This window comes from Penicillium chrysogenum (assembly GCF_028827035.1).
Source record: "Penicillium chrysogenum strain IBT 35668 chromosome Unknown utg000005l_segment0_segment0, whole genome shotgun sequence".
NCBI classification, from domain to species: Eukaryota; Fungi; Ascomycota; class Eurotiomycetes; order Eurotiales; family Aspergillaceae; genus Penicillium; species Penicillium chrysogenum.
Window position 1 is genome coordinate 3,044,447 of NW_026622753.1, and position 13,978 is coordinate 3,058,424.

The window sequence follows — 13,978 nt, forward strand, 5'->3', positions numbered from 1 at the left end:
TGGCCTCTCTTGTGGTCGCTCATTGGTTAGGCAACAGGATTCCCCCGGTGCACCGTTGTGTGGTTATCGGCCTGCATCGCCATCCTCAAGGCACCCATTGAAACTGCTCTTGCAAGTCTTTATCGATTCCTTTCCTCCAGTCGAATGGATTCTTTGATTTTCAGCTACTCTCACTATGTGCTCTTGAACGCTACCACTGCAGTGCCTTGTGTCTAATGCTTGATACTGTACCTGTCATTCTTATCGATCCCCTCCGCAATCGCCAAGATGTCAGTCCTCCGGCATGGAGGAGGAGGCGGCTTCCTCCAGCGGCGCCTCACGAAGCTATATACCGATACGAAAACGTCCTGCGAGAGTGTTACGACAGCCTCAAAGGCCCTCGATGATCCTGAGCTCGTCGCCCTCCACGGGAGTTTCCAGAAACAGAGGGATCGCTTGCTGGCGTGGGGTCTTGATTGGAGCGACGCAAGCGCCGCGCAGCCCAACGACATCGATGAATCTTTGACTGCTGCAGGCTTCAGCGATGTCGTCGAGAGTGTCATGTCATCGATCCAAGAACTCCTCAACGATGCTGAGCAAGTCCAGCATGTGGATGCGCCCATGCTTCCTTCCAAGGAACGGAAAGTCGATATACCGTCGAAGGATACCCTCGCTAGCAGACCTGTTAAAACGCAATGGACGGAGGAAGATATAACTCGCTCGAACAAGATTTTGAATGAACTCACTGGCTGCATTGATACTCTGTATGATCTCTCGCGCTCCCGCCGGACAATGGCTTCCAGCATGTCATCCAGCAGGAACAGCGCGCGCCGCCCACGACCTAACCTCACCTCACCTTACGATTCATCGCACGGTTCGTTCTCCGATTCCAAGGAGAAAGTACAAAGCCCAAAGCAAATGTTCGATACATTCACCTACTCGCCCACGACCACGCACCGTGACTCCCCTAATCCTTTCTTGCCATTAAACCATCTCCTCATTGATCGCTCAGCTCTGCAACTATATGGAGCGGCGCACGATAATAGCCCTCCTCCATATGAACCCGTTGCGGCATCTTCCAACTCGCGAGCCATTGGACGACTGAAGTCAACGGCATCGTATCTCCTCGCCTCCACAAAAGAGTCCCATGTCTCCGTGCTTGTCGAGTTTATGCCTATATTGGCGGAGTCAAAAATGGATAACAAGAGTGCTCGACTGGAAAAGCTCCAACAGTCTCTTGATCAGTTGCTACAGAACGCCAGAATCTCACACTTGGGGTTAATGCGATTTTTGGGCTACTGCATTGATAACTCGAATTCTCGCTATGCATTCCTTTATCAGATGCCGGTCGACTACTTCCCGTTCCTACAAAATCCGAGTGACTTGTTGAAGGAGTTAAAGCCTAAGCCATTGGTCGCTCTTCTTCCTTCAGCAGAGGAGTACCGGGAGAATCGTGTTCCGAACCTCGACACTCGCTTTCGATTGGCTTACGATCTCTTAATGTCCGCTCTACACCTGAGAAGTCAAAATGCCGTTCATGGAAATATCAACAGCAGCAACGTCATCTTCTTCCCGGGCCGAAGTGATGCGAGCGATGATGAAAGTGGTCTTGTGCCTGATCTTCGCCGTCCTTATCTCACCTCTCCGGCACGGTTCTCTGGGGATGGACCAACCCCTGAGCCGTTGTCTTCGGCAATGTATCGTCACCCAGAGGACAAGAGATGTGTTGAGGATGATGGCGCGTGGGCCTATGACCTTTACTCGCTAGGCCTCATTCTATTAGAGATAGGCCTGTGGGCACCAGTTGGGCGGCTTTGGAAGATGAAGTACGACCGCTCGTGGTTCAAGCATCGAGTGGAAGATCTTTATGTTAAGAAGCTCGGCCCTAAGTGCGGTGGTGCCTATCTTCAAGCCGTTCAGTTGTGCCTTGATGCCCCCAACTTCCATTTATCGACACAGCCGATGACAGACCTTAGTCTCCGTGTCCCACAAATTTACCACTACCCGGTACTTGACTTGTCGGACCCTGATGGCACTTTCTCTTTTTCAATGAATTTCATGTATACAATATGCAAGATACTGTGGTCATGTTGCCGGATTGATATCTTCTCGGCGCCCTCGGCAGAAGAATTGGACGACTGCCTTCCACTCGCCCTTGTCCCCACCCCCGAGCCCGTCACCATCGAGGATAAAGTCAGGGCATACAAGTCATCGAAGCGCGAGATGTCTAATTATGACAAGAAGCTTCCCACGATTCCAGCCGATGCATGGGGTGCCGCGAATGAAGACAAACCCATTGAAAAGCCACAAAAGAAACGGACCGTTAAGAGGCTTCCGCACATGGAAATACCGGACGAGCACCTACAAGAGTGGAATTTCCAAATAATGCCTCGAGTGAGTCGCCTTCTTCAGAAGATCTTAAAGGAATCCTCCGAGTCATGTGGAGTAAACCTCATCATGACTGGCGAATCGCCTGAAAGTGCCAAAACGACGATTTGTGTTACTTGCGCCAGTGTGAAGAAAGTTCGAATGGCCCTCAAGAAGCATTTTGCTCTAGGTCGGGATGACTGGGATTTGATTGTCCTCCGTGGCGATATCGAACGCTCCAAGGTTCCTCGGAACCGGCGCCGGAGACCGGCCAAAGCCCGCCCGAATGTATCCAATGATACACCCTTTCGTCAGCGAGAGCTCAATCCATGTCACCAGCAACGACCTCTATGCGGAGCATCCATCGGTGCTTTTCAGAACGAAGAGCACCTACCCCCTGTCTCATATGGTGGTGCCGTCATCGTCGATGGCTTACCGTATGGCTTAACAGTACATCATATGTTGGAAGCTCCTAGCGAAGATGAGGGCCAAGACAGTGGCCCCGCAGGGTCCAACCAAGACGCCCCTTCCAGGTCGGCGGGTAATTGGCCCCGTGATACATCAAATATCCCACATCCTGGATTCAGGTATGACTATCCAGAGGATGACTCGTCTGACATGAACTTCGATTTCGAAATTTCCGATATGGAGGACGGAGACGATCCGTCACAAGGCCTTGAGTCTGGGTATGATGAATTCTGGCTTTCAGATGAAGATTCATCAGATGATGACTCCATTGGCCCCGATGACGATGATGATGACACCGCGTCTATCGGCGATACTGCGGGCATTGAACCCGGCGAAGAACCTCGGCTGCTTGTCACCCAACCAGCTATTGACGATGTACATGAAGACTTTTTTCCATCTCCAGAAGATCGCGATGACGAGCATCTAGCCTCGCACTCCCTAGGTTATGTCCACGCATCATCTGGAGTACGGCGCTGGACTCGGAAAGGTCTGAAACATGAGATTGACTGGGCACTCATCAAAGTCGATGAAGCCCGCATGGACCCTCGCAACACTATTCTGGATACTACCAGATCCAGTATCGCTCGTCCGGGTCGCCCTATCCCGCCACAACCTATATTCCTGAACCAGGTGGCCCGGATGGAGGAGCTAGGTGGCTTGCAAGTTCATTGCTGTGGTCGCACAAGTGGACTTCAAACAGGGCAGATATCCAAAGCTATGACATTGGTCAAACTCCAGGGAAGGCATTCATTCTCAACCAGCTTTTGCGTCAACGGGAACTTCGGAGGTAAGAGGTGCACTTCAGCGGATCCATGTTTTTGTCTATACGACTCTTAATTAGATACCCTTTTTGTTGTTGTTTTTCATCCACGCCCATCATTTGTTGTCTTTCTTAGCTGGTAAACATACAGCACCATTCTGTCCTAAGACATTGGCTCGTATCGAGTAAACATTTCATGAAGCTAATCTCTCTTTATTCGACAGCCCCTGGCGACTCCGGCGCATGGGTCTTCGACCGTCCCACGGGCCGTGTCTGCGGCCATGTTCTCGCCTGGTCCGCAAAAAGCAATACCACCTACATTTCCCCTATGGAAGTCACCTTCGATGACATCGCACGCACGCTCCGCGCCTCTGTCGTCTCCCTCCCTGGCGACCCGAGCCGATCTATGGGTTACGTTGACCCTAACTCCCCGCAGGCCGCTCAATACCGCTATCAGGCACAGCGGCTGCCAGGGGACTTTGGTCGTTTGACTTTTGGAGCTGGAGGTTCCCCCGGTCCGCCTGTACCACCATATCCCCACCATTATCCTCACCCTCAAGCCCACCATCCGGCTTACGGACGTCCTCCACCTCCGCCTCCACCCCCTCCCGGCTCCCGAGAAGCCCATGGGCCCGTGTACAGTGGCCCCGTCCCTCCGATTCCGCCGTCCCTTCTGGCTGGGCCCCGCAATATCGAGCGACAACTTGCTTGATTTTGGAAAATCTGGAATATGGGAATAATATTTTGAGATTCAATGTCAGGTTTATTTGGGTATATTGGGTTTGTTTTATGATTATGTTGATGTTTATGGACGTTGAGGATACCCATAATGGAGCGACTTTTGGTTCCATTTTAGTTTTATACGCTACGCTATAAGAATTGTTTCACGTGAACTACGTATGTATTCAAAGGATGTTAGTTATGGCTCGGCTTGAGTTAGGCACAATGCAGCTAGGGAGAATACACCCGAGGCTGGCGTTAATCCGATCCGTGGGCGTCACGGAATATCAACCGTATCTTTCATTTTACCAATGATTGTCACCCTTAACCAGGATGCGATGTTTGCCATTACCATTCGCAACTGCCACCTCATATCGTGTCAGGAAGGCTCAAATTTCCCATCTTCATAGTCTAGTACTATAGAGTACAGCCATATCTATATATATCACGTGGGGATAAGCCTAACCACTTGTGGAAACAAATTAAGGTTGTAGAATCGAGGGCTGCTAAGCCTAATTAGGTAGGCCTGGTGCTCTTAACTATGGAGCTGGATAGTTTTTCTTCTTTCTCGACATCAACAACAACAACAACAACAGCGATGTCCTCTCATCGGCGCGAAATTCCCGGAGACTCTGTAGCCTCCTACGATACTGCACTGTCCATAGATGCTTGTTTGGCCAGTGCTACTGAAGAAATGCTGGAAGTTACGGAGGATCTAGCAAAAGACGAAGACACACTGCGACAGACCCTGAGCGTGCGCTCCACTATATCGACCTCCCGAAGCTTCGCAGAGCGTATGGAGCGAGCAAAATTTTTTCAGAATACTCCACTTGTTGTCATCGGCCGGGGAACATGCGGCACGATCTTTGAGATTCCTGGAACAGAGTCAGCGTACAAAAAAGGCAGCGATAAGGCCGCACTGTGGAACGATGCGAACCTCACCAACATTGCCTGCCGTGCAGTCACAGAGACGAAGACTTGTCTTCAGGAAATATTCCCAAATGTCTCAATCCCTCGTGTGCCTGTAGTGACTGGTTGGATTAGTGAGAATGACCTGGAAAACTGGTGGCGAGAGAACCTGCGACGATTCCCAAAGGATACCCGAAAAACTGGATACCTTTTCCAAGTCCAGCGGATCTTACCGCTTCCTAAGCCTTGCCGTGAAGCTCTTATCCATCTCTATTTCCCGAAGACAATGCGTGAATCGGCACACGAGGACCCGGATAATAAGGCATGCCTGGTACGACCATACCTTGGACAGCGAAGAGGAGAGAGAGAATTGTCTAATCCAGCACTCAGCCTTCAGAACTTTCCTCTTTATCTCGATCAGATAGAGGAACTCGAGTTAGAGGTAGAGGCTATCCAATTTTCTGAAGAGATGGCTATTGGGCTAGCTACCATCCACTGGAAGGCTTGCTTGGACGGTATGGACATGGAATTCGTACTCGGTAGTGCGGCAACAAATGGAGAACTTCCTACCATCGTGGAGAACTTCAAGACCGTGGCGCCCTTTGATATCCCTGCGGGTGATTTCGAAAGACGGCAGGTGCATCTCTGGATGCTTGACTTTGATAAGGCTGAACAGCTTTGCCTCAAGAAGAGCTGGAAGTCTTGCTGTGATAAAATGGTCACTGCTGTGACAGCGAATGATCCCTATTTCCCCAACCCAGCGGCTATGGGGACACTCGAACAAAAGTTATGGGATACATTTGAGCGCGCCTATCTTCTTGCTGCGTCTGATCTTCTTGCTGCGTCTGATCTTCTTGCTGCGTCTGATCTTCTTGCTGCGTCTGATCTTCTTACGCAGAAGGCGTTGCCAAAGGAGGCAAGTAAATACCCGGCTCTATTTTTGAAAGCATGGAAGAAGAGAGCTACAGAACTGGCAGAGGACACGGAGGGTGATTTTGTGGAGTTCGGCGAATAGTCACATGCTGCGGGAGATACTGCTGCTAGTACCCTTTCGGGATAGTCACTCTTGGCAGTCAGTTTTCAATACGAGTGTCACTTTCTATCCATACCTACCTAGGTACATATGTAGGTAGGATAGAGATGTCAACACCCTGTTTATTTAGACCCCTCAAACCATCCTCGCATGTCAACGATCTAAGAACTTATCTCTACATTCTTTAAACATGAGCTGTTCACTCAATATGGCTTCCCAATTACCAATGGCTGACTTGATTACTGAAGTGAATCCTGAGGATTTGATATTTTTCCAGAAGCTTCAGGAGTCTGCGAACTCCGCTGTCTTCAAGGTAGCTTTCCATGGACGAATTTGTGTGATGAAAGTAGTAAGTGCATTGTGTCTATTTTGGATGTCTAAGCTAAATGCTTTTGAAGTACCATGATCGAGGGCCGTCTGATTACGATCCCTCGGATCTTGAAGTGAATCTCTTCGTCTGCGAATCCACAGCTTATCAACGGATGAAAGCAAATGGCTTATGTGAGCGAGAGGTTGTTCCTGATTTTTATGGGACAATTACGAAAATACAACCAACGCTCTGGCCGAGCCTGCACATGTTTCATGGGGACAACCTGCCGCCAAACGCCATTCTCATCGAGTATATTCCGAACATGAAGCCAATAAGCCTATCCAACTTTTCAAAGGATTATCTTGATAAGTTCCGTCAAGTTCTCGATGACATTCACCAGGCTGGGGTTCTCCATGGCGATGCCAAACCGAGAAATATGATGATATCTCAAGGGAAACAGGATAGAGTACTCTGGATTGATTTTGATTCTGCACAAACGTTCGCTGAGGGCTCCCTTTCACAGAGACAAGAAAGATGGGTTCAGGAAGAAAATGAGTTGGTGGATTATTTTATTGTGGCTTTAGTAGGTTCAATCCATCCCCGGCCTCGCCTTGGCTTTAACTCACTCTTCTGCAGGCTCAAGATTTCAAAGAGGGCAGAATAAACCGCACAGCCTCTTACTATTATGAATACTTTGTGGAGTAAAACGACTTGGGAGATGTCATTGCACCGAGAGAAAAGATGATGATCATGGCCAATTCTGAATGGATCTCTTGGGCCTTTTTCATTTTCATAGACCTTCTACAGGTAGGAAATGACGATTTGAATTTTTAATGATATTATTTTATCCAGAATTGTGCACCAAAATCATTCACCTGTTCCTGTTAGTGAATGTTCTCTGTCACGGAGCTCAGCTGGGATAATGGAACTATAGAAAAAGATATACGCTTCCGTGCTTTTCCTATCTTTATAATCCTAATAGGAAGTATCTATATATGTCTAGGTATCTTCGACTATGCTCTGTTTCCCTCTACTTTTCACTGCTGTTGACCTCCTAATCGACATATTATTCCCCGAAAAAAGTTGTTTTGGGCTGTATTGAAATTGGAACGGCTTTTGGGTTGTCTATCGCCTGTGTCATGGGGTCACATTTTCTTCCGTCTATTTCGTAGTTCCAAGTTTCTGGAGGCTACAACCTACCGCCTGAGAGAAAAGCCATCAATGGCATGACGGGCTGCAGCAGATTAGTGGTGGGAAGTGCATGATCCTCCGTGTCAGAGGTGACAAGGCACAAAACCCAAAACCTCCAACAGTGAGGTCCCTTGTATCGGGGCTAATCAACGGTAAATATATGCGCGCGCTCGTACTAATTCTCCTCGTCCTCTTCTTCTTCTTCTTCTTCTTCTTCCTCATCATCCTCATTCATACTCTCCCATTCGTCTTCACCGTCACTCTGGTCGGACTCCACCTCTTCGCCAAGCATGCTAAGAAGCTGTAATAACCCAGCCTGTGTGCGCCAGGCGTCTGCAGATGGCAAATGTGGACCGGAAGCACCAAGGCTCCCGTTATCCGCCGTTGAAGACTTATCCGTGTCGCCGGAAGCAGATGAAGATTTGGTGGACAGGTTAGGGGCCAGACTGAGGATGCGGATGACTTTCGTAGGAAAGACGCGAGGAAGCTCTCTGCCTTGCGGGGGAGGTATACCACCTGGAACATTGGAGTCTCGCCAGCCGAGGGTCTGTGATTTCTGATGTTAGCTGTTCTGCTTGTATTTCTTTCGTATATTTGGTCAGAACGAAACTCACAGTGTAGGTAGTCATAATAGCATCATCAGCCAACGCCATGTAACTAATCGGCACAGCAAGCTGGGGCGCGGAGCTGGTGAGCAGCGAGTACGAGGCACGCGCAGGGTTTTCCACATTTTGAACCTTGTTGTTGTCGTCAAGGGCGACAACATAGATCCGATCTTGAATTTCGAACATTATACGGTGGTTGCGGATCGATAACCAGCCACCAAGGTCAAAGCTTGACCCGTCTGATTCGCATTCCAAAACGGAGCTGTTCGCCGCGAGACTAGCTTCGTCGCGGAGAGCCTTGCGGAAGTCGGAGCATATAAAGACACGACCAGCGCGAGAGAAGCCCACGAAAAGATCGCCGTTCAACATTCCCGCTCCCCATTCATCCTCCCCATGCCGGACATGAGTTGGGTCATCTGGTGGCGATAGTGGACCTTTGGCGACCTCAATGGGTACCAAACAATCTTTTCGGAAAGCCCCGGGTGGAAGGGGTTGAGGTGTTGGGCCAATCCGCGCTGCGCCTGCTAGTGCTGCACTTGTAGAAGTAGACGCGGCTTTGGGAGGAAGGACGTGGTACTTTTCTGTCGCCGGCGACGGTTTCAACGTGCCTAAGAATGCACCAGACTCCTTATTGTAGGCAAAATAGCCCTTTGCTCCCATGGAATAAATCACGATGTCTTCACTTTGGTCCAGATGGCCAATACCACCTCCCTCGATCTTCAGGTGTGTTGTCAACTTAGGAGGTCGCTGGGTCATATCGTACACGAACCCCTGACCCTCGTTAGAAACAACGCAGAGAGTCCAGTAGGACAATTGGAACCCTCTCGTCTGGCAATTATGGTTCAAGGTAGCGATGCGCCGGAACTCTCCACGCTTTGCACCTTCATGGTCCGTCTGCCAGACCTCGAGCGAGTCTCCTTCACTATCAAACACAGCCATTCCATCCTGATATTCCAAGTGTGCGTGTGGGCGAACTCCGTCTCCGTCGGTGTCCAGCACCGAAGGGAGTTGCCAAAGTAAAAGGCCCGTGTCCATATCAGTGACGTTCAACCCGCCAGCATGGGAAGTGGAAACGAAAAAGCGGCGCTTGAAGTCGGCGCGGAATCGCCAAACCGGATCATTGCCAATTTGTAGGACCGATTCCTGGCTGACTGGATGCGGCTTGGCCCAATTGCGAGCCAGCAGTGTTTGGCGCTTGCACAGGTCTTTCCATGATTCTGTGCCCTCGAATACTTTGCCATAGCTGTGGGTATCGGAGAGGAAGGAGAAATCGCGGCTACCTCCAATCGGCTGGGCGGTTTTGGCTTCGGATGTGTAAATAGCGTCTTGGTGGGTGACGTCGATAAATTGGTGCCAAGCCTTAGAGGCCGCGGTCAGGGACGCAAGGGCGGAGACGGGGGTGAAGTGCAAGATTTGCAGGACAATCTCTGGGGGCAATACGGTGAGGGGGTCCGCCATTGGTGAGATGGCGGTCATATTTTCAGAGATAAGAGTTGTTGCAGAAAGCAAATTAGAGAGGTTAGAGAGGTGGGGGTTCACAATATTTTGTCGTTCTCCACCGTATATGCGATGACGTAGCCATTTTTGAATCCGTGGAGAGGCACAACAAATACTCTCCCGAAGTCCAGAGTCACGAAAAGGAGACAGAGTTGGTATTTATGGAAAGACGCATGTATATACCGTCTCTTAGGTCTTCATATACTTTTCCTAGTTGCGGAGCAGATGACATACCACATATCATACCTTGGTAGAGCTTCTAGGGTCAGGAAGTCAATTTCAAGAATCACACCGTTGTTGGCTGTTATATTGCTGTCTGATTTTCTTATTAACATCTAGAGACACTACATAAGCAGTGTTCGCAGTAGCAGTTGGTCTCCATCACCGCAGCTGTCATGAAGTACCAAGCCTTGGAGGTTTCCAATATGACAGAACTAGGTTTAGAAAGCTCACGTGCTTACCAGTTGGGCTCTGAGCTCTTGTAGCAGAAGATGGCCGTCTGACTTGAGCTACCTCTTGTCAACATTGCTATGTTAATTTCGCTTGCCGTGACCTACTTCATTGAAAACCATGATTAACCCTCGATGCTGTTGAAGAGCCCGCTTCTCTGACGATGGTTGTGAGAGACATTGCATACCAATGCGGCGGCAACATGGGGTCCACGGTCTGCGGGTTGTACATGCTCACATCATGCCATTGCAGGTTGGGGCACATATCCAAGCTACCTTATATGTGGTTGCCGAGAAGACAGCGGATATCATCATAGATGACTATTTGCTCGAAATTGTCCTCTATGAATCTCATGGAACTTGTATCGAATGATAATGTTCATCTTGCCCAGGAGTCACACACTAAGGAAACCTGCCACAACAGCATGTCCACCATTCATATTTCCCAAGTTACACACCTCGAATTTCAGGGATACGCCTTAAATCAAGTGAAGCATCCGGTTCGATCGGACTGCTTCACTCCGGCGTCACCCATGTCTGTGAAACATAGCCTGCACTCACACGCAACCTTGGCGACGTCCCCCGGACGAGGATGGCCTTGGGGAATTTCTTCAGTAGCAAAACACAAAGAGAATAGCTGGGATAACGTCTTAAATAAAAAACCGAGGACTGAAAGCAAAACTCCCCGAGCGTCGGCTAAAGCCGACCTAGCTTAGTCTCCATGAGGGGCAACGTTGAACCTATTTAGTCCGGACAATTACCACCGGGAATTTATTCGGATACTTTTCCAAGGTTTCAATGAATATCGCATCATTCAGTAATCTAACAAGACATCCACATCGTGTATTTGCCGACTATTTGTTGTTCCATCCGACCCGGAAACTGATTCCCGCGCTCGAATATATACCGACTCGTCTTGCTCAAACACAAACCCAAACACAACATATCTCCCATCCTACTTACATCATGATCTCCGGAATTGCTCATATCAACCTCACAATCCCTCAGGATACATTAGAACAAGCCGAGGAGTTCTACGGAACCACCCTTGGCCTCACCTCAGCCCCGGTACCGGAACTCCAAAAGGGGACGATCTTATGGTGAGAGCCGTAGCGAGCTATTTCACAGAAACACAATTCTAATACCACCATAGGTTCGACATTGGTTCCAGCGGACAGCAAGTGCATATTACTTTCGGCGCGACTGATCCCCAATCTAGCCGGCACCCTTGCTTCAAGCTGTCTTCCCGTGAGGAACTAGAAGAGATTAAAGCAAGTATCTATAACCATCATCTAAGGGGTGGCCCCGCGGCTCCAATGGCTGCTGATAAGCCTGGCGAGACTAACTCTGGTGAGAGATGTCTGATACACCAAGTGTGACTGTTTGCTGATTATTGCGCTATAGGGACTCAAGGGAAAGAGTATCCTACTCGGTTCTTCGCTCGGGATTTTGGTGGGAACTTACTTGAGTTCACTATGTAAATAGTTTTGTTCGTTTTAATCGAGTTTATGGGTTTGACCGAATCAATGAGAGATGGTCCAATATCAACAATTCCAATGGAGTCGCCCAGAGGAGATAATATGGATGCATTGTTTTTGAGTCTATGGTTGGCATTGCTTTATATCATTATATTGGACTATATATAAGATCAAGCCTTGTATACAATTTCTCTAAACAGTCACCTCAACATCCCCCACCTCCTCCCCTCGATCCCTTCTCTCCCTAACAATGTCCCTCCCAAATATCAAACCCCAAAGGTAAGAACAATCAACAACCTCATGACCCCCCCTCTTTCAAAACCCACACATTCCCAAGGAAAGTAGTAATCAAAACAGACAGCCACATAACCGGCATCATAGCAATAAAAGCCCACATCACACCATCTTTAGCATCCGCCTGCCCAACCCCACTCTTATTCGTAAACACCGTCGACATGATAGTCAATCCCAACAGCCCCCAAACGGAACCGCAAACGAAGCAAGACACGTAATCTGCGCCGTCATCGCAGGGAAATACGCCAATCCATGCATAGAAGCCGGGTTCATTCTCATCCCCACGCCGTGTCCAACTAGCGCCATCATGGCGTAGATGATATTTGTTCTGCCTGCTTGCACTCCCCACGCAAGCACTGTCATCCCTACAGCAGACGTTATACTGCCCAGAAAGAGGGCTGGGAAGGTTTGCCGGGGCCAGACGTTCGATGAGAACATCGCCATGTAAAGTCCAGCTGGTTGAGTTAGTCAGATCCGTTCCATATAGGTAAATATATCTAGAGGTATACATACCAGCGAGACCAGGAAGGAAAAATAGCAGAGCGATACCGGCGTCGCTAGAACTCCTCCCTTCCACCAGCGTAAAGTATATATCCATGAAATACATAACAGCAAACATGGCTATCCCGATCGAGAAATTAATCAGAAACAGCAAGCCGATATCGCGCTGTCTCAGTAATTCCCACGGCACCATAGCCTTCTGACGCGGGAGGACCCGTGCCATTAATGCGCCGGGCACCATACAGCGCTCATAGACAACCCAAGCACCGGCCAGGACAGCACCGATAACCATGGGCGCCAGGACGGCGACGGAGCTCCACGAATACGTACCACCCGCCCATGTCAAGGCGAGAATAAGCAGACCAAATCCCCAAAGGAAGAGTACCTGACCACCGTAGTCGATAGTCGATATTCTGGCAAGGAACCGACCAGACCGAGTCGAGGTACCTCTCTCCTCGAATTCAGGAATAGACTGCGGACCCTGTAACTCCGTCCTCAGAACAAACACGACAATAACCATAGCTACAACCGCGATGGGTAGATTGATCGCGAAACACCAGCGCCACGACGCCTGCGTCAGATACCCGCCGATCACGGGCCCGATGCTGAATCCGATGCCGGAGACGAGGGCGAAGACCGTCCAGTTGACTGCGTACTCGGCGAGGGAGACGCGGTCGGCGAGGATGGTGCGGATGGAGATGTTGACGCCTGCGGCGCCGATGCCTTGTAGAGCGCGGCCGAGGAGGAGGACGCTGAATGATGATGTTGGGGCGCCGGTACAGACTGCGGAGCCGATCATCATTATGAAGATTGCGGATTGGAGGATGATATGGCGGCCAAAAAGGTCGGTTAACTGGGCCCAGAAGAAGAGGAAGGCGGCTGATGTGAGGTTGAAGACGGAGATTATCCAATTTAGTTGTTTGATTTGGTCTGTGGTGGTTAGTTGGGGAGTATCATTGAGGATTGTGTGGGACGTACTGAAGTCCTCTGCGATGAATGGTAGAGCTGAGGCTATGATTGTTGTATCTAGGGCTTGTAGGCAGTATGGACTGAATAGGCCCAGGATGATCTTCCAGCGGTAGATATTTCTTCGTCTCTTCTCGGCAATTTGTTCGGGGGATACGGTTTTCTTTTTCTTTCTGTCAAGCCGTGGATTAACTGGGTTTAATTCGATTGCATTGTCTGTATTTGACGCAGAATTTAGGCGTTTCCGCTCATTGCGCTTCTTGATTTTCTTGTATACCACAATCATGAGTGCGATGGAGTATGGAAACGAAAAGTGGTTGCCACAAAGCCCTGGGAGAGTGAATCATCTTTATACCCCGACTCTTCCTCTTCGACGAAGTAAGTGAAGGGAAAAAGCCACTAAGCATCAAGCCCGATATTGGATCCAACTTGGTTTAGCGTGCGGTCTCAG

At 49.5% G+C, this 13,978-nt stretch overlaps 6 protein-coding genes across 6 annotated transcripts; 4 read left to right on the top strand and 2 right to left on the bottom strand.

Annotated features, from left to right (window-relative positions):
- Positions 1-267: 267 nt before the first annotated feature.
- N7489_009546 (uncharacterized protein) lies at positions 268-4,286 on the top strand (the record flags this gene model as incomplete). Its single annotated transcript, XM_056715296.1, has 2 exons — positions 268-3,601; positions 3,799-4,286. The coding sequence occupies 2 exons, from the start codon at positions 268-270 to the stop codon at positions 4,284-4,286; spliced, it is 3,822 nt and encodes a 1,273-aa protein (XP_056562918.1).
- Positions 4,287-4,892: 606 nt separating this feature from the next.
- N7489_009547 (uncharacterized protein) lies at positions 4,893-6,218 on the top strand (the record flags this gene model as incomplete). Its single annotated transcript, XM_056715297.1, has 1 exon — positions 4,893-6,218. The coding sequence occupies one exon, from the start codon at positions 4,893-4,895 to the stop codon at positions 6,216-6,218; it is 1,326 nt and encodes a 441-aa protein (XP_056562919.1).
- Positions 6,219-6,462: 244 nt separating this feature from the next.
- On the top strand, positions 6,463-7,251 carry N7489_009548 (uncharacterized protein; the record flags this gene model as incomplete). The annotated part of the gene is made up of 3 exons (XM_056715298.1): positions 6,463-6,585; positions 6,635-7,129; positions 7,183-7,251. 3 exons carry the CDS (start codon positions 6,463-6,465, stop codon positions 7,249-7,251), a joined length of 687 nt encoding a protein of 228 aa, XP_056562920.1.
- Positions 7,252-7,912: 661 nt separating this feature from the next.
- On the bottom strand, positions 7,913-9,818 carry N7489_009549 (F-box protein; the record flags this gene model as incomplete). The annotated part of the gene is made up of 2 exons (XM_056715299.1): positions 7,913-8,284; positions 8,352-9,818. 2 exons carry the CDS (start codon positions 9,816-9,818, stop codon positions 7,913-7,915), a joined length of 1,839 nt encoding a protein of 612 aa, XP_056562921.1.
- A 1,436-nt stretch (positions 9,819-11,254) lies between these two features.
- Positions 11,255-11,769, top strand: N7489_009550 (putative glyoxalase family protein; the record flags this gene model as incomplete). Its single annotated transcript, XM_056715300.1, has 3 exons — positions 11,255-11,388; positions 11,442-11,638; positions 11,693-11,769. 3 exons carry the CDS (start codon positions 11,255-11,257, stop codon positions 11,767-11,769), a joined length of 408 nt encoding a protein of 135 aa, XP_056562922.1.
- A 459-nt stretch (positions 11,770-12,228) lies between these two features.
- Positions 12,229-13,813, bottom strand: mfs56 (uncharacterized protein; the record flags this gene model as incomplete). Its single annotated transcript, XM_056715301.1, has 3 exons — positions 12,229-12,515; positions 12,574-13,491; positions 13,540-13,813. The coding sequence occupies 3 exons, from the start codon at positions 13,811-13,813 to the stop codon at positions 12,229-12,231; spliced, it is 1,479 nt and encodes a 492-aa protein (XP_056562923.1).
- Positions 13,814-13,978: the final 165 nt, after the last annotated feature.